The following is a 21545-nucleotide window of genomic DNA, read 5'->3' on the forward strand; positions in this document are numbered from 1 at the left end:
TGAGCTCCCGTTCTGCTGTCTCCAGTAATGAGCTCACGTTCTGCTGTCTCCAGTAATGAGCTCCCGTTCTGCCGTCTTCAGTAATGAGCTCCCGTTCTGCTGTCTCCAGTAATGAGCTCACGTTCTGCTGTCTCCAGTAATGAGCTCCCGTTCTGCTGTCTTCAGTAATGAGCTCCCGTTCTCCTGTCTTCAGTAATGAGCTCCCGTTCTGCTGTCTTCAGTAATGAGCTCCCGTTCTGCTGTCTTCAGTAATGAGCTCCCGTTCTGCTGTCTTCAGTAATGAGCTCCCGTTCTGCTGTCTTCAGTAATGAGCTTCCGTTCTGCTGTGTCTTCAGTAATGAGCTCACGTTCTACTGTCTTCAGTAATGAGCCTCCGTTCTGCTGTGTCCTCAGTAATGAGCTCCCGTTCTGCCATCTCCAGTAATAAGCTCCCGTTCTGCTGTGTCTTCAGTAATGAGCTCCCGTTCAATAATGAGCTCCCGTTCTGCTGTCTTCAGTAATGAGCTCCCGTTCTGCTGTCTTCAGTAATGAGCTCCCGTTCCGCTGCGTCACGTCCTTTATGTAATGTGTTTCCTGTATCTCATAACATTGTCATTGTTTGTTTCTACCTGTAGTTCTACATTGTGAAGGAGAACCGTGGGAACGAGGGGACGTGCGTCGGGGTGTCCCGTTGGCCTGTCCATGACTTCAACCACCGCACCACGTCAGACATGTGGCTGTACCGGGCCTACAGCGGGAACCTGTACCACAACGGAGAGCAGACCCTCACCCTCTCCTCCTTCACCCAGGGAGACTACATCACCTGTGTGTTGGACATGGAGGCACGCACCATCTCCTTCGGGAAGAACGGCGAGGTCAGAACATAAAGCTACTGTTAGTTTGCCCCCCCCCCCCCCTCAGTTCTGAGATGCTTTTCACCGTGACTGGCCCTTTGAGCCAGACTATAAACTCTTCCCAAAACAATTAAAACCCCATGATGTCTGATGGCAAGTCATTACAGTCTCCTCACAGAGAGAGATGTATAGTTGATATGGAGGGGGAGGGAGGGAGGGAGGGGTGGAGAGATCAATTTCTATCAGCAGGGTCCCCCTCAAGACAGACAGTTTACAGTCTGAAACCTAGAGACTAAAGACACCAGGGTGTTACCCCCCCTAGAGACACCAGAGTGTCCCCCACTAGAGACACCATAGTTCCCCCCCAGAGACACCAGAGTGCCCCCCCTTTCTAGAGACACCAGAGTGTCCCCCCCTAGAGACACCAGAGTCCCCCCCCCCCTAGAGACACCAGAGCCCCCCCCCCTAGAGACACCAGAGTCCCCCCCCCCCCCTCTAGAGACACCAGAGTCCCCCCCCCCTAGAGACACCAGATTGCCCACCCCCTAAAGACACCAGAGTGCCCCCCCCCTAGAGACACCAGAGTGCCCCCCCCCAGAGACACCAGAGTGCCCCCCCTAGAGACACCAGAGTGCCCCCCCTAGAGACACCAGAGTCCCCCCCCCTAGAGACACCAGAGTCCCCCCCCCTAGAGACACCAGAGTCCCCCCCCCTAGAGACACCAGAGTCCCCCCCCCCTAGAGACACCAGAGTGCCCCCCCCTCTAGAGACATCAGAGTCCCCCCCCCCTAGAGACATCAGAGTCCCCCCCCCTAGAGACACCAGAGTGCCCCCCCCTAGAGACACCAGGGTGCCCACCCCCTCTAGAGACACCAGAGTGCCCCCCTCCCCCCTCTAGAGACACCAGAGTGCCCCCCCCTCAAGAGACACCAGAGTGTTTGAGACAGTCTCTGCTGTGTTTACAGAAGCCTGTTATTGTTCTCCACAGGAGCCCAAGTTAGCCTTCGAGGACGTGGACGTCACAGAGCTCTACCCCTGTGTCATGTTCTACAGCAGTAACCCTGGAGAGAAGGTAAGACAACGCTGAACCTAGAACCTAGTTCAACCTAGAACCTAGTTAAACCTAGGACCTAGTTAAACCTAGAGCCTAGTTAAACCTAGAGCCTAGTTAAACCTAGAACCTAGTTAAACCTAGAGCCTAGTTAAACCTAGAGCCTAGTTAAACCTAGAACCTAGTTAAATCTATAACCTATTTAAACCTAGAACCTAGTTAAACCTAGAACCTAGTTAAACTTAGAACCTAGTTAAACATTGAACCTAGTTAAACATAGAACCTAGTTAAACATTGAACCTAGTTAAACCTAGAACCTAGTTAAACCTAGAACCTAGTTAAACCTAGAACCTAGTTAAACAGAACCTAGTTAAACCTAGAACCTAGTTAAACCTAGAACATATTTAAACCTAGAACGTTTTTAAACCTAGAACCTAGTTAAACTGAACCTAGTTAAACATTGAACCTATTTAAACCTCAACTGTAAGGTCTGTTCAAACTACTCGTTAGATTGTTCTATCTTGCCATTGTTAGTTCGGTCATTATTACCACCTGTCATGTTTTTAAGTTATTCAAAAACAACTTGTAACTTTACGAGAACTCAGTTGGATAAAGTGATTGTTTGATGATGAAGTTGAGGATGAGCAGGAGTAATCAGGTACCCCAAACAGACATCAAAACCTCTCATCTTCAACCAGAGATCACATTTGTTTTCAAATACTATAAAACTGTTTGGTGGAATGTGCTTTGTGGCAAGTGACATTTTACCTCCCCATTTAAAAGCAAGAAAGAAAAAAAAAGAATTGTCTTAAAATTATTTTGGAATAATTACGTCCCGTCTATTTTCAGCTTGTGCTACTTCGGGAACTGCTTGTGCGGCCCCTCGAGTGGCGCAGCGGCCTGGTTCGATTCCAGGCTGTATCACAACCGGTCGTGATTGAGAGTCCCATAGGGTGTGGCGCACAATTGGCCCGGCGTCGTCCAGGTTAGGGTTTGGCCTTTTGGTAGGCCGTCATTGTAAATAAGAATTTGTTCTTAACTGACTTGCCTAGTTAAATAAAGGTAACCCGCCTAAACATAGACAGGTTAATTAGCCTATAACCCACCTAAACATAGACAGGTTAGTTAGCCTAGCCTATAATCCACCTAAACATAGACACGTTAGTTAGCCTAGCCTATAACCCATCTAAACATAGACAAGTTAGTTAGCCTAGCCTATAACCCATCTAAACATAGACAAGTTAGTTAGCCTAGCCTATAACCCACCTAAACATAGACAGGTTAGTTAGCCTATAACCCACCTAAACATAGACAGGTTAGTTAGCCTAGCCTATAACCCACCTAAACATAGACACGTTAGTTAGCCTAGCCTATAACCCACCTAAACATAGACAAGTTAGTTAGCCTAGCCTATAACCCACCTAAACATAGACAGGTTAGTTAGCCTAGCCTATAATCCACCTAAACATAGACACGTTAGTTAGCCTAGCCTATAACCCACCTAAACATAGACAGGTTAGTTAGCCTATAACCCACCTAAACATAGACATGTTAGTTAGCCTAGCCTATAACCCACCTAAACATAGACAAGTTAGTTAGCCGTGCCTATAACCCACCTAAACATAGACACGTTAGTTAGCCTAGCCTATAACCCACCTAAACATAGACAAGTTAGTTAGCCTAGCCTATAACCCACCTAAACATAGACTGGTTAGTTAGCCTAGCCTATAACCCACCTAAACATAGACACGTTAGTTAGCCTAGCCTATAACCCACCTAAACATAGACACGTTAGTTAGCCTAGCCTATAACCCACCTAAACATAGACAAGTTAGTTAGCCTAGCCTATAACCCACCTAAACATAGACAGGTTAGTTAGCCTAGCCTATAACCCACCTATACATAGACAGGTTAGTTAGCCTAGCCTATAACCCACCTATACATAGACAATAACCGTTAAAATACACAATACCATGAGTTTGTTAAAGACAGAGCGTATTGGCATCAGAATCGTTAAGCCTGAGGCCTTCTCACCAAACAGATGGTCTTGATTCATCAACATGCGCCGTTCCATGTGGAATTATTCATCCATTTAGAAAATATCAAACAACATCCTGAATAAACTACATCCGACGTCTGTGAATCAAAAAGAAGATAAATCAGGGTTACAAACCAACATTTTTCTTTCTTTCTTTCTATTTCCCCCAACTGGCCAAATTGCAGCTGTTTCTCTGTCTCCGGGTGTAGATATGTGTCTCACTGCTCCCTAACTCTCTGTCTCCGGGTGTAGATATGTGTCTCACTGCTCCCTAACTCTCTGTCTCCGGGTGAAGATATGTGTCTCACTGCTCCCTAACTCTCTGTCTCCGGGTGTAGATATGTGTCTAACTGCTCCCTAACTCTCTGTCTCCGGGTGAAGATATGTGTCTCACTGCTCCCTAACTCTCTGTCTCCGGGTGTAGATATGTGTCTCACTGCTCCCTAACTCTCTGTCTCCGGGTGTAGATATGTGTCTCACTGCTCCCTAACTCTCTGTCTCCGGGTGTAGATATGTGTCTCACTGCTCCCTAACTCTCTGTCTCCGGGTGTAGATATATGTCTCACTGCTCCCTAACTCTCTGTCTCCGGGTGTCGATATGTGTCTCACTGCTCCCTAACTCTCTGTCTCCGGGTGAAGATATGTGTCTCACTGCTCCCTAACTCTCTGTCTCCGGGTGTAGATATGTGTCTCACTGCTCCCTAACTCTCTGTCTCCGGGTGTAGATATGTGTCTCACTGCTCCCTAACTCTCTGTCTCCGGGTGTAGATATGTGTCTCACTGCTCCCTAACTCTCTGTCTCCGGGTGTCGATATGTGTCTCACTGCTCCCTAACTCTCTGTCTCCGGGTGTCGATATGTGTCTCACTGCTCCCTAACTCTCTGTCTCCGGGTGTAGATATGTGTCTCACTGCTCCCTAACTCTCTGTCTCCGGGTGTAGATATGTGTCTCACCGCTCCCTAACTCTCTGTCTCCGGGTGTAGATATGTGTCTCACTGCTCCCTAACTCTCTGTCTCCGGGTGTAGATATGTGTCTCACTGCTCCCTAACTCTCTGTCTCCGGGTGTAGATATGTGTCTCACTGCTCCCTAACTCTCTGTCTCCGGGTGTAGATATGTGTCTCACTGCTCCCTAACTCTCTGTCTCCGGGTGTAGATATGTGTCTCACTGCTCCCTAACTCTCTGTCTCCGGGTGAAGATATGTGTCTCACTGCTCCCTAACTCTCTGTCTCCGGGTAAAGATATGTGTCTCACTGCTCCCTAACTCTCTGTCTCCTGGTGAAGATATGTGTCTCACTGCTCCCTAACTCTCTGTCTCCGGGTGTAGATATGTGTCTCACTGCTCCCTAACTCTCTGTCTCCGGGTGTAGATATGTGTCTCACTGCTCCCTAACTCTCTGTCTCCGGGTGTAGATATGTGTCTCACTGCTCCCTAACTCTCTGTCTCCGGGTGTAGATATGTGTCTCACTGCTCCCTAACTCTCTGTCTCCGGGTGTAGATATGTGTCTCACTGCTCCCTAACTCTCTGTCTCCGGGTGTAGATATGTGTCTCACTGCTCCCTAACTCTCTGTCTCCGGGTGTAGATATGTGTCTCACTGCTCCCTAACTCTCTGTCTCCGGGTGTAGATATGTGTCTCACTGCTCCCTAACTCTCTGTCTCCGGGTGTAGATATGTGTCTCACTGCTCCCTAACTCTCTGTCTCCGGGTGTAGATATGTGTCTCACTGCTCCCTAACTCTCTGTCTCCGGGTGAAGATATGTGTCTCACTGCTCCCTAACTCTCTGTCTCCGGGTGAAGATATGTGTCTCACTGCTCCCTAACTCTCTGTCTCCTGGTGAAGATATGTGTCTCACTGCTCCCTAACTCTCTGTCTCCGGGTGAAGATATATGTCTCACTGCTCCCTAACTCTCTGTCTCCGGGTGAAGATATGTGTCTCACTGCTCCCTAACTCTCTGTCTCAGGTGAAGATCTGTGATATGCAGATGCGGGGTACCCCTCGTGACCTCCTGCCCGGTGATCCTATCTGCAGCCCTGTGGCCACAGTCCTGGCGGAGGCCACCACACAGCTCATCAGGATCCTGCACCGCACGGACCACTGGACACACTGCATCAACAAGATCATGATGGAGAGGCTACACAAAATCAAACCCTGCTTCAGAGACTCAGCCAACGGTACTGGAGGAGGAGGTGAGAGGAGAGGAGGGGAGGGGGGAGGGGAGGAGGGGAGGGGAAAGGAGAGGAGGGGAGAGAGAGGGGAAAGGAGAGGCGGGAGAGGAGAGGAGAGGAGAGGAGAGGAGAGGAGAGGGGGAGAGGAGAGGAGGGGAGAGGGAGGGGGGGTGAGGAGGGGAGAGAGAGGGGAGGGTAGGAGGGGAGAAGAGGAGAGGAGGGGAGAGGAGGGGGGAGAGGAGAGGAGGAGACGAGAGGGAGGAGAGGAGGAGACAAGGGGAGAGGAGAGGAGGAGACTAGAGGGGGGAGAGGAGAGGAGGGGAGGGGGGGAGAGGGGAGGAGGGGAGGGGAAAGGAGAGGAGGGGAGAGAGAGGGGAAATGAGAGGCGGGAGAGGGGAGGAGAGGAGAGGAGAGGAGAGGAGAGGGGGAGAGGAGAGGAGGGGAGAGGGAGGGGGGGTGAGGAGGGGAGAGAGAGGGGAGGGTAGGAGGGGAGAAGAGGAGAGGAGGGGAGAGGAGGGGGGAGAGGAGAGGAGGAGACGAGAGGGAGGAGAGGAGGAGACAAGGGGAGAGGAGAGGAGGAGACTAGAGGGGGGAGAGGAGAGGAGGAGACAAGGGGAGAGGAGAGGGGGAGAGAAGAGTAGAGGAGGTGAGAGGACAGAGAAGAGCGGTTGAGGAGAGGTGAGAGGACATTAGAGAAGGGAGGTTGAGGAGAGGAGAGAGGAGGTGAGAGGACATTAGAGAAGGGAGGTTGAGGAGAGAAGGTGAGAGGACATTAGAGAAGGGAGGTTGAGGAGAGGAGAGAAGGTGAGAGGACATTAGAGAAGGGAGGTTGAGGAGAGGAGAGAAGGTGAGAGGACATTAGAGAAGGGAGGTTGAGGAGAGGAGGTGAGAGGACATTAGAGAAGGGAGTTTGAGGAGAAGAGAGGAGGTGAGAGGACATTAGAGAAGGGAGGTTGAGGAGAGGAGGTGAGAGGACATTAGAGAAGGGAGTTTGAGGAGACATAGGAGGAGTCTTCTGTTGCTCATTGGATAAAGTTAGGGCTTGTGTTGCTTCATTTGAATTTCCTGACTTTTCCACATGTTGACCAGCCTGATTTAAACATAATTTCTGTGAGTTAATATTAAAAGGCCCACAGTCAGCACCATCACATGTACAGTAACACATCATGTGACACATCAGGTCAGAGGTTAAAGAAGAGTCGTTCGGTGCAGAGCAGAGAGGAGCATGACGCCCAGAGGGACTCGTCCAGGGACCCCCAGAGAGGGGAGGAGGAGAGGGGCCGGCCGGGACACGGGAGCCGCCAGGGGCATGGAGGTCTGGGGGAACTCTCTGACCACCACCTCAGGACCCTCTGTACAGAGGTCTGTCTATCTATTGACTGAGCTTTTGTTGTGATTATCAGTCTTTATTAGCCTGGGTACCATTCTGTTTCTGATATTATTCCACAATGTTTTTGGCATGAGTGTGGAATGTTAGCACAAACATACTGGTACCCAGGCTAATAGTTTATAATTTATTTGAAAGAAACACTTGCCAACACCTTGACAACCAACACCTTGACAACCAACACCTTGACACACCACACCTTGACACCCCACACCTTGACACACCACACCTTGACACCACACCTTGACACACCACACCTTGACAACCCACACCTTGACACCCCACACCTTGACACACCACACCTTGACAACCCACACCTTGACACCCCACACCTTGACACACCACACCTTGACAACCCACACCTTGACACACCACACCTTGACACACCACACCTTGACACCACACCTTGACACCCCACACCTTGACACCCCACACCTTGACACCCCACACCTTGACACACCACACCTTGACACACCACACCTTGACACCCCACATCTTGACACACCACACCTTGACACACCACACCTTGACACACCACACCTTGACACACCACACCTTGACACACCACACCTTGACAACCCACACCTTGACACACCACACCTTGACAACCCACACCTTGACACACCACACCTTGACAACCCACACCTTGACAACCCACACCTTGACACACCACACCTTGACAACCCACACCTTGACAACCCACACCTTGACAACCCACACCTTGACAACCCACACCTTGACACACCACACCTTGACAACCCACACCTTGACAACCCACACCTTGACAACCCACACCTTGACAACCCACACCTTGACAACCCACACCTTGACAACCCACACCTTGACACACCACACCTTGACACCACACCTTGACACACCACACCTTGACACCACACCCTGACAACCCACACCTTGACACACCACACCTTGACGTACCACCCCTTGACACCACACCTTGACACACCACCCCTTGACACCACACCTTGACAACACACCTTGACGCCACACCTTGACACCACACCTTGACACACCACACCTTGACACCACACCCTGACGCAACACCTTGACAACACACCTTGACACCACACCTTGACACCACACCTTGACACCACACCTTGACACACCACACCTTGACACCACACCTTGACGCAACACCTTGACACACCACACATTGACACACCACACCTTGACACACCACACCTTGACACACCACACCTTGACACCACACCTTGACACACCACACCTTGACACCACACCTTGACACACCACACCTTGACACCACACCTTGGCACACCACACCTTGACACCACACCTTGACACCACACCTTGACACACCACACCTTGACACACCACACCTTGACACCACACCTTGACACACCACACCTTGACACACCACACCTTGACACCACACCTTGACACCACACCTTGACACACCACACCTTGACACCACACCTTGACACACCACACCTTGACACCACACCTTGACACCACACCTTGACACACCACACCCTGACGCAACACCTTGACAACACACCTTGACACCACATCTTGACGCAAACCCCTGACGCAACACCTTGACGCCACACCTTGACACCACACCTTGACACACCACACCCTGACGCAACACCTTGACAACACACCTTGACACCACACCTTGACACACCACACCTTGACAACACACCTTGACACCACACCTTGACACACCACACCTTGACACCACACCTTGACGCAACACCTTGACACACCACACATTGACACACCACACCTTGACACACCACACCTTGACACCACACCTTGACACACCACACCTTGACACACCACACCTTGACACACCACACCTTGACACACCACACCTTGACACACCACACCTTGACACCACACCTTGACACACCACACCTTGACACCACACCTTGACGCAACACCTTGACACACCACACCTTGACACACCACACCTTGACACACCACACCTTGACACACCACACCTTGACACACCACACCTTGACACACCACATCTTGACACACCACACCTTGACACCACACCTTGACACCACACCTTGACACACCACACCTTGACAACCCACACCTTGACAACCCACACCTTGACAACCCACACCTTGACAACCCACACCTTGACACACCACACCTTGACAACCCACACCTTGACAACCCACACCTTGACAACCCACACCTTGACAACCCACACCTTGACACACCACACCTTGACACCACACCTTGACACACCACACCTTGACACCACACCTTGACACACCACACCTTGACACCACACCTTGACACACCACACCTTGACAACCCACACCTTGACACACAACACTTTGACACCACACCTTGACAACCCACACCTTGACAACCCACACCTTGACACACCACACCTTGACACCACACCTTGACACACCACACCTTGACACCACACCTTGACACACCACACCTTGACACGCCACACCTTGACAACCCACACCTTGACACACCACACCTTGACACACCACACCTTGACACACCACACCTTGACAACCCACACCTTGACGCAACACCTTGACACCACACCTTGACGCAACACCTTGACAACCCACACCTTGACGCAACACCTTGACACACCACACCTTGACACCACACCTTGACACACCACCCCTTGACACCACACCTTGACACACCACCCCTTGACACCACACCTTGACACACCACACCTTGACAACCCACACCTTGACACAACACCTTGACACACCACACCTTGACACCACACCTTGACGCAACACCTTGACACACCACACCTTGACACCACACCTTGACACACCACACCTTGACACACCACACCTTGACACACCACACCTTGACACACCACACCTTGACACACCACACCTTGACGCAACACCTTGACACACCACACCTTGACGCAACACCTTGACACACCACACCTTGACACCACACCTTGACGCAACACCTTGACACACCACACCTTGACACCACACCTTGACGCACCACCCCTTGACACCACACCTTGACACACCACCCCTTGACACCACACCTTGACAACACACCTTGACGCCACACCTTGACACCACACCTTGACACACCACACCTTGACACCACACCCTGACGCAACACCTTGACAACACACCTTGACACCACACCTTGACAACACACCTTGACACCACACCTTGACACACCACACCTTGACACCACACCTTGACGCAACACCTTGACACACCACACATTGACACACCACACCTTGACACACCACACCTTGACACCACACCTTGACACACCACACCTTGACACCACACCTTGACACCACACCTTGACACACCACACCTTGACACACCACACCTTGACACACCACACCTTGACACCACACCTTGACACCACACCTTGACACACCACACCTTGACACCACACCTTGACACCACACCTTGACACACCACACCTTGACACACCACACCTTGACACACCACACCTTGACACCACACCTTGACACCACACCTTGACACACCACACCTTGACACCACACCTTGACACCACACCTTGACACCACACCTTGACACCACACCTTGACACACCACACCTTGACACACCACACCCTGACGCAACACCTTGACAACACACCTTGACACCACATCTTGACGCAAACCCCTGACGCAACACCTTGACGCCACACCTTGACACCACACCTTGACACACCACACCCTGACGCAACACCTTGACAACACACCTTGACACCACACCTTGACACACCACACCTTGACAACACACCTTGACACCACACCTTGACACACCACACCTTGACACCACACCTTGACGCAACACCTTGGCACACCACACATTGACACACCACACCTTGACACACCACACCTTGACACACCACACCTTGACACCACACCTTGACACCACACCTTGACACACCACACCTTGACACACCACACCTTGACACACCACACCTTGACACACCACACCTTGACACCACACCTTGACACACCACACCTTGACACCACACCTTGACACCACACCTTGACGCAACACCTTTACACACCACACCTTGGCACCACACCTTGACACCACACCTTGACACCACACCTTGACACACCACACCTTGACACACCACACCTTGACACACCACACCTTGACACCACACCTTGACACACCACACATTGACACACCACACCTTGACACCACACCTTGACAACACACCTTGACACACCACACCTTGGCACCACACCTTGACACCACACCTTGACACCACACCTTGACACACCACACCATGACAACATTTCACCATGACAGCACCGCACCATGACAACACCGTGCCATGACAGCACCGCACCATGACAACATTTCACCATGACAACATTTCACCATGACAGCACCGCACCATGACAACACCGCGCCATGACAACATTTCACCATGACAACACCGCACCATGACAACCCCGCACCATGACAACCCCGCACCATGACAACACCGCACCATGACAGCACCGCACCATGACAACACCGCACCATGACAACACCGCACCATGACAACCCCGCACCTTGACAGCACCGCACCATGACAGCACCGCACCTTGACAACCCCGCACCATGACAACAGAGGCAGCTCTTATGTTGCAGTTCAAGCTAAATGAACTACAGTATGTGATGTAACATCAGGATATTTATATTGGTAATAACTGTGTAATTTACATGTCATATTTAAGTAGCACGTTGCTCATTGTGAACTGGAGCAGCAGTTGCTATTTCAGAGGTCGCGGTCTGTCCTAAAGGCCTTCCGTGTTGAACTCTTAGGTGTGGCCTGTGCTGGCGGTGATAGGAGGTGCCGACGCAGGGCTGCGCGTTGGGGGGCGCTGTGTTCACAAACAGACCGGTCGGCATGCTACTCTCCTGGGCGTGGTGAAGGAGGGGAGCACCTCAGCCAAGGTGCAGTGGGACGAGGCTGAGATCACCATCAGGTATTAACATTATGGTTGACCCTGCAGGTCCTGGTACCCTGGTCCCAGATCTGTTTGTGCTCTCTTGTCTGATGGAATTCTCATGGCTTGACAATGACAAGGGAATAGGCAGAATCTGATCTGAGAACAGACTAAGGTCTTGGTAGGAACTAATCTGAGACCAGGTTAAGGTCTTGAGAGAAGCTGATCTGAGAACAGACTAAGGTATTGGTAGAAACTGATCTGAGAACAGGCTAAGGTCTTGATAGAAACGGATCTGAGAACAGGCTAAAGTCTTGATAGAAACGGATCTGAGAACAGGCAGGCTAAGGTCTTGATAGAAACTGATCTGAGAACAGGCTAAGGTCTTGATAGAAACTGATCTGAGACCAGGCTAAGGTCTTGATAGAAACTGATCTGAGACCAGGCTAAGATCTTGATAGAAACTGATCTGAGACCAGGCTAAGGTCTTGATAGAAACTGATCTGAGACCAGGCTAAGATCTTGATAGAAACTGATCTGAGAACAGGCTAAGGTCTTGATAGAAACTGATCTGAGAACAGGCTACGGTCTTGAGAGAAGCAAAGCGTATTATTAGGGCTGGCACAATTATAGCATAATCTTTTCACAAACAATTATGGACAATAACCATGATCCCCCCCCTTTCAAAAATAACCGTCATAATCGTCTGAATAAATATCTACACAGGCTGATAGATAGTATCTACACTGGCTGATAGTATCTACACTGGCTGATAGATATACACTGGCTGATAGTATCTACACTGGCTGATAGATAGTATCTACACTGGCTGATAGTATCTACACAGGCTGATAGATAGTATCTACACTGGCTGATAGTATCTACACTGGCTGATAGATATACACTGGCTGATAGTATCTACACTGGCTGATAGATAGTATCTACACTGGCTGATAGTATCTACACTGGCTGATAGATATACACTGGCTGATAGTATCTACACTGACTGATAGTATCTACACTGGCTGATAGATAGTATCTACACTGGCTGATAGTATCTACACTGGCTGATAGATATACACTGGCTGATAGATAGATAGATACTATCTACACTGGCTGATAGATAGATAGATACTATCTACACTGGCTGATAGATAGATACTATCTACACTGGCTGATAGATAGATACTGTCTACACTGGCTGATAGATAGATACTATCTACACTGGCTGATAGATAGATACTATCTACACTCGCTGATAGATAGATACTATCTACACTGGCTGATGGATACTATCTACAATGGCTGACAGATAGTATCTACACTGCCTGATAGATATACACTGGCTGATAGATGTAATCTACACTGGCTGATAGATATACACTGGCTGACAGATATACACTGGCTATAGATATACACTGGCTGATAGATGCTATCTACACTGGCTGATAGATGCTATCTACACTGGCTGATAGATGATATCTACACTGGCTGATAGATGATATCTACACTGGCTGACAGATGGCATCTACAGATTGTATCTACACTGGCTGATAGATATACACTGGCTGATAGATATAATCTACACTGGCTGATAGATAGTATTTACACTGGCTGATAGATAGTATTTACACTGGCTGATGGATAGTATCTACACTGGCTGATAGATAGTATCTACACTGGCTGATAGATAGTATTTACACTGGCTGATAGATATTATTTACACTGGCTGATGGATAGTATCTACACTGGCTGATAGATAGTATCTACAGATTGTATCTACACTGGCTGATAGATATACACTGGCTGATAGATATAATCTACACTGGCTGATAGATATACACTGGCTGACAGATATACACTGGCTATAGATATACACTGGCTGATAGATGCTATCTACACTGGCTGATAGATAGTATCTACACTGGCTGATGGATATAATCTACACTGGCTGATAGATATACACTGGCTGATGGATAGTATCTACACTGGCTGATGGATATACACTGACTGATAGATAGTATCTACACTGGCTGATAGATATACACTGGCTGATAGATAGTACCTACACTGGCTGATAGATAGTATCTACACTGGCTGATAGTATCTACACTGGCTGATAGATAGTATCTACACTGGCTGATAGTATCTACACTGGCTGATAGATATACACTGGCTGATAGATAATATCTACACTGTCTGTATTGACTGGCTATGTTCACATCAATATGATGTAAACCTCCATCACCCAGCTCTGTTTCAGTACTTTCCTCCATAACCACCCACCCCACCATGCTTCTAGCCACCCTCATCCACTACCATTATTACCTCCTGTATAGTCATCCATTATCCTCCCAAGGACTTATCCACCATCATCCATATCCCATACGTAACCTATTGACTCGTTCATTGACTGGTCCCTTCTCTGCATGGTACCATTGTACCGCCAGCCCTCCTCCACCCATCCACCTGGCCTGGTCCCAGATCTGTTAATGCAAGGCAAACTCCTGACGTGTCATTGTTGTCATGCTAAACATTGACGTGACAAATCCATAAGGAGATGGCAAGAGAGTAGAAACAGACTGGCACCCAGGGCAGACTACCATCCCTCCCCCAGACTACCATCCCTCCCTCCCCCAGACTACCATCCATCCCTCCCCCAGACTACCATCCATCCATCCCCCAGACTACCATCCATCCCTCCCCCAGACTACCATCCCTCCCTCCCCCAGACTATCATCCCTCCCTCCCCCAGACTACCATCCATCCATCCCCCAGACTACCATCCCTCCCCCAGACTACCATCCCTCCCCCAGACTACCATCCCTCCCTCCCCCAGACTACCATCCATCCATCCCCCAGACTACCATCCATCCATCCCCCAGACTACCATCCCTCCCCCAGACTACCATCCCTCCCCCAGACTACCATCCATCCCTCCCCCAGACTACCATCCATCCCTCCCCCAGACTACCATCCCTCCCTCCCCCAGACTACCATCCATCCATCCCCCAGACTACCATCCATCCATCCCCCAGACTACCATCCATCCATCCCCCAGACTACCATCCATCCCTCCCCCAGACTACCGTCCCTCCCCCAGACTACCGTCCCTCCCCCAGACAACCATCCATCCATCCCCCAGACTACCATCCATCCATCCCCCAGACTACCATCCATCCCTCCCCCAGACTACCATCCATCCCTCCCCCAGACTACCATCCCTCCCCCAGACTACCATCCCTCCCCCAGACTACCATCCATCCATCCCCCAGACTACCATCCATCCCTCCCCCAGACTACCATCCCTCCCCCAGACTACCATCCATCCCCCAGACTACCATCCATTCCTCCCCCAGACTACCATCCCTCCCCCAGACTACCATCCCTCCCCCAGACTACCATCCCTCCCCCAGACTACCATCCCCCAGACTACCATCCCTCCCCCAGACTACCATCCCTCCCCCAGACTACCATCCATTCCTCCCCCAGACTACCATCCCTCCCCCAGACTACCATCCATTCCTCCCCCAGACTACCATCCCTCCCCCAGACTACCATCCATCCCCCAGACTACCATCCATCCCCCAGACTACCATCCATCCCCCAGACTACCATCCATTCCTCCCCCAGACTACCATCCCTCCCCCAGACTACCATCCCTCCCCCAGACTACCATCCCTCCCCCAGACTACCATCCCCCAGACTACCATCCCTCCCCCAGACTACCATCCCTCCCCCAGACTACCATCCCTCCCCCAGACTACCATCCATCCCCCAGACTACCATCCCTCCCCCAGACTACCATCCCTCCCCCAGACTACCATCCATCCCTCCCCCAGACTACCATCCCTCCCCCAGACTACCATCCATTCCTCCCCCAGACTACCATCCATTCCTCCCCCAGACTACCATCCCTCCCCCAGACTACCATCCATCCCCCAGACTACCATCCATCCCCCAGACTACCATCCCCCAGATTACCATCCCTCCCCCAGACTACCATCCATCCTCCACTCCTCTACCATGTCTTCCTCTCTTCCTCTCCTTACTCTGTGTTTCCTTTGTGTTCCTCCACCTCTGGTTCTTGGTTAAAGCTTCCCATCTTTCTGGTCGCCTAGTGACACTCCCCTGTACAACCTGGAGCCCTGCGAGCCGCTGCCCTTTGACGTGGCACGCTTCCGAGGCCTCACCGCATCCCTGCTCCTCGACCTCACCTATCTCACCTCCATCCACGAGGACGCTGGGAAGCTGAGCGCCCGGCGCCACGAGAAGAGGCACCGTAGCAGCGGAGGCCACGATACGACGACGACGGCGACGACGACCGCCACGACAAACGACGACTTCAACAACAAAACTGGTGAGACGGAGCAGAGCCACCAACACAGGGTCTCCCCAGACCCCAAAGACACAACAACAACAACGGGGACCGTCACCACGGCGACGACCTCTGATCTGAGGGTGTCACACAGCCTGGACGAGGTCAAAGCCCACGCGGTGCCCAACTCGAAATCAGAGAGCGAGATCTCCTCCTGCGCCTTGGACTCCCAACACCAGGGTGGAGGAGGACCAGAGACCCTCTCCCCTGCTCCTCAGACCCCCCAGGAGGGCAACAGGAAGAAGGGCCATGAGGGCCGAGGCCACGATGGCTCTCCCTCCTCAGGGGCCAGTCAGTCTGAGATCCATGCGGTGCAGCTGTCCTACCTCTACCTGGGGGCCATGAAGGCCCTCAGCACGCTGCTCTCCTGCTCCAAGTATGTTGAGCTGCTGCTCATACCCAAGGTTAGTAATCTGTCATCAGGGTTGTGGGTTCGAATCCCGCATTGCTCTCACATCATATAGTACCTCTCAGAGAAATGCGGAAAATGTCTCTGGCCCCAAGTATACTGAATATGTGTTTAGTCAATCAAAGTGTCTGCTATTGGCCCACTCTGTAATAGGTCCAGGTTCAATCAAAGTGTCTGCTATTGGCCCACTCTGTAATAGGTCCAGGTTCAATTACAGTGTCTGCTAATGGCCCACTCTGTAATAGGTCCAGGTTCAATTACAGTGTCTGCTAATGGCCCACTCTGTAATAGGTCCAGGTTCAATCAAAGTGTCTGCTATTGGCCCACTCTGTAATAGGTCCAGGTTCAATCAAAGTGTCTGCTATTGGCCCACTCTGTAATAGGTCCAGGTTCAATTACAGTGTCTGCTAATGGCCCACTCTGTAATAGGTCCAGGTTCAATTACAGTGTCTGCTAATGGCCCACTCTGTAATAGGTCCAGGTTCAATTACAGTGTCTGCTAATGGCCCACTCTGTAATAGGTCCAGGTTCAATCAAAGTGTCTGCTATTGGCCCACTCTGTAATAGGTCCAGGTTCAATTACAGTGTCTGCTAATGGCCCACTCTGTAATAGGTCCAGGTTCAATTACAGTGTCTGCTAATGGCCCACTCTGTAATAGGTCCAGGTTCAATTACAGTGTCTGCTAATGGCCCACTCTGTAATAGGTCCAGGTTCAATCAAGGTGTCTGCTAATGGCCCACTCTGTAATAGGTCCAGGTTCAATCAAGGTGTCTGCTAATGGCCCACTCTGTAATAGGTCCAGGTTCAATTACAGTGTCTGCTAATGGCCCACTCTGTAATAGGTCCAGGTTCAATTACAGTGTCTGCTAATGGCCCACTCTGTAATAGGTCCAGGTTCAATCAAGGTGTCTGCTATTGGCCCACTCTGTAATAGGTCCAGGTTCAATCAAGGTGTCTGCTAACGGCCCACTCTGTAATAGGTCCAGGTTCAATCAAGGTGTCTGCTATTGGCCCACTCTGTAATAGGTCCAGGTTCAATCAAAGGTGTCTGCTATTGGCCCACTCTGTAATAGATCCAGGTTCAATTACAGTGTCTGCTAATGGCCCACTCTGTAATAGGTCCAGGTTCAATTACAGTGTCTGCTATTGGCCCACTCTGTAATAGGTCCAGGTTCAATCAAAGGTGTCTGCTAATGGCCCACTCTGTAATAGATCCAGGTTCAATTACAGTGTCTGCTAATGGCCCACTCTGTAATAGATCCAGGTTCAATTACAGTGTCTGCTATTGGCCCACTCTGTAATAGGTCCAGGTTCAATTAAAGTGTCTGCTAATGGCACACTCTGTAATAGGTCCAGGTTCAATCAAGGTGTCTGCTAATGGCCCACTCTGTAATAGGTCCAGGTTCAATCAAGGTGTCTGCTAATGGCCCACTCTGTAATAGGTCCAGGTTCAATTACAGTGTCTGCTAATGGCCCACTCTGTAATAGGTCCAGGTTCAATTACAGTGTCTGCTAATGGCCCACTCTGTAATAGGTCCAGGTTCAATCAAGGTGTCTGCTATTGGCCCACTCTGTAATAGGTCCAGGTTCAATCAAGGTGTCTGCTAACGGCCCACTCTGTAATAGGTCCAGGTTCAATCAAGGTGTCTGCTATTGGCCCACTCTGTAATAGATCCAGGTTCAATTACAGTGTCTGCTAATGGCCCACTCTGTAATAGGTCCAGGTTCAATTACAGTGTCTGCTATTGGCCCACTCTGTAATAGGTCCAGGTTCAATTACAGTGTCTGCTAATGGCCCACTCTGTAATAGGTCCAGGTTCAATTACAGTGTCTGCTAATGGCCCACTCTGTAATAGGTCCAGGTTCAATCAAGGTGTCTGCTAATGGCCCACTCTGTAATAGGTCCAGGTTCAATCAAGGTGTCTGCTAATGGCCCACTCTGTAATAGGTCCAGGTTCAATTACAGTGTCTGCTAATGGCCCACTCTGTAATAGGTCCAGGTTCAATTACAGTGTCTGCTAATGGCCCACTCTGTAATAGGTCCAGGTTCAATCAAGGTGTCTGCTATTGGCCCACTCTGTAATAGGTCCAGGTTCAATCAAGGTGTCTGCTAACGGCCCACTCTGTAATAGGTCCAGGTTCAATCAAGGTGTCTGCTATTGGCCCACTCTGTAATAGGTCCAGGTTCAATCAAAGGTGTCTGCTATTGGCCCACTCTGTAATAGATCCAGGTTCAATTACAGTGTCTGCTAATGGCCCACTCTGTAATAGGTCCAGGTTCAATTACAGTGTCTGCTATTGGCCCACTCTGTAATAGGTCCAGGTTCAATCAAAGGTGTCTGCTAATGGCCCACTCTGTAATAGATCCAGGTTCAATTACAGTGTCTGCTAATGGCCCACTCTGTAATAGATCCAGGTTCAATTACAGTGTCTGCTATTGGCCCACTCTGTAATAGGTCCAGGTTCAATTAAAGTGTCTGCTAATGGCACACTCTGTAATAGGTCCAGGTTCAATCAAGGTGTCTGCTAATGGCCCACTCTGTAATAGGTCCAGGTTCAATCAAGGTGTCTGCTAATGGCCCACTCTGTAATAGGTCCAGGTTCAATTACAGTGTCTGCTAATGGCCCACTCTGTAATAGGTCCAGGTTCAATTACAGTGTCTGCTAATGGCCCACTCTGTAATAGGTCCAGGTTCAATCAAGGTGTCTGCTATTGGCCCACTCTGTAATAGGTCCAGGTTCAATCAAGGTGTCTGCTAACGGCCCACTCTGTAATAGGTCCAGGTTCAATCAAGGTGTCTGCTATTGGCCCACTCTGTAATAGATCCAGGTTCAATTACAGTGTCTGCTAATGGCCCACTCTGTAATAGGTCCAGGTTCAATTACAGTGTCTGCTATTGGCCCACTCTGTAATAGGTCCAGGTTCAATCAAAGGTGTCTGCTAATGGCCCACTCTGTAATAGATCCAGGTTCAATTACAGTGTCTGCTAATGGCCCACTCTGTAATAGATCCAGGTTCAATTACAGTGTCTGCTAATGGCCCACTCTGTAATAGGTCCAGGTTCAATTACAGTGTCTGCTATTGGCCCACTCTGTAATAGGTCCAGGTTCAATTACAGTGTCTGCTAATGGCCCACTCTGTAATAGGTCCAGGTTCAATTACAGTGTCTGCTAATGGCCCACTCTGTAATAGGTCCAGGTTCAATTACAGTGTCTGCTATTGGCCCACTCTGTAATAGGTCCAGGTTCAATCAAAGGTGTCTGCTAATGGCCCACTCTGTAATAGATCCAGGTTCAATTACAGTGTCTGCTAATGGCCCACTCTGTAATAGATCCAGGTTCAATTACAGTGTCTGCTAATGGCCCACTCTGTAATAGGTCCAGGTTCAATTACAGTGTCTGCTATTGGCCCACTCTGTAATAGGCCCAGGTTCAATTACAGTGTCTGCTAATGGCCCACTCTGTAATAGGTCCAGGTTCAATTACAGTGTCTGCTAATGGCCCACTCTGTAATAGGTCCAGGTTCAATTACAGTGTCTGCTATTGGCCCACTCTGTAATAGGTCCAGGTTCAATCAAAGGTGTCTGCTATTGGCCCACTCTGTAATAGATCCAGGTTCAATTACAGTGTCTGCTATTGGCCCACTCTGTAATAGATCCAGGTTCAATTACAGTGTCTGCTATTGGCCCACTCTGTAATAGATCCAGGTTCAATCAAGGTGTCTGCTATTGGCCCACTCTGTAATAGGTCCAGGTTCAATCAAGGTGTCTGCTAACGGCCCACTCTGTAATAGGTCCAGGTTCAATTAAGGTGTCTGCTATTGGCCCACTCTGTAATAGATCCAGGTTCAATTACAGTGTCTGCTAATGGCCCACTCTGTAATAGGTCCAGGTTCAATCAAGGTGTCTGCTATTGGCCCACTCTGTAATAGGTCCAGGTTCAATCAAGGTGTCTGCTAACGGCCCACTCTGTAATAGGTCCAGGTTCAATCAAGGTGTCTGCTATTGGCCCACTCTGTAATAGGTCCAGGTTCAATCAAAGGTGTCTGCTATTGGCCCACTCTGTAATAGATCCAGGTTCAATTACAGTGTCTGCTAATGGCCCACTCTGTAATAGGTCCAGGTTCAATCAAGGTGTCTGCTATTGGCCCACTCTGTAATAGGTCCAGGTTCAATCAAGGTGTCTGCTAACGGCCCACTCTGTAATAGGTCCAGGTTCAATCAAGGTGTCTGCTATTGGCCCACTCTGTAATAGGTCCAGGTTCAATTACAGTGTCTGCTAATGGCCCACTCTGTAATAGGTCCAGGTTCAATCAAGGTGTCTGCTAATGGCCCACTCTGTAATAGGTCCAGGTTCAAT

At 50.0% G+C, this 21545-nt stretch overlaps 1 protein-coding gene across 1 annotated transcript in view; it reads left to right on the forward strand.

Annotated features, from left to right (window-relative positions):
* Positions 1-21545, forward strand: part of LOC139385215 (probable E3 ubiquitin-protein ligase HERC1) — a 230863-nt gene that overhangs the window by 99008 nt on the left and 110310 nt on the right. Inside the window, exons 37-42 of the mRNA XM_071130328.1 lie at positions 615-854; positions 1822-1905; positions 5888-6113; positions 7273-7454; positions 12274-12437; positions 16496-17180. Coding sequence (XP_070986429.1) covers positions 615-854; positions 1822-1905; positions 5888-6113; positions 7273-7454; positions 12274-12437; positions 16496-17180 — 1581 coding nt within the window. The remainder of the gene's footprint in view (positions 1-614; positions 855-1821; positions 1906-5887; positions 6114-7272; positions 7455-12273; positions 12438-16495; positions 17181-21545) is intronic.

This window comes from Oncorhynchus clarkii, chromosome 26, assembly GCF_045791955.1.
Source record: "Oncorhynchus clarkii lewisi isolate Uvic-CL-2024 chromosome 26, UVic_Ocla_1.0, whole genome shotgun sequence".
In the NCBI taxonomy this organism is placed as follows: Eukaryota; Metazoa; Chordata; class Actinopteri; order Salmoniformes; family Salmonidae; genus Oncorhynchus; species Oncorhynchus clarkii.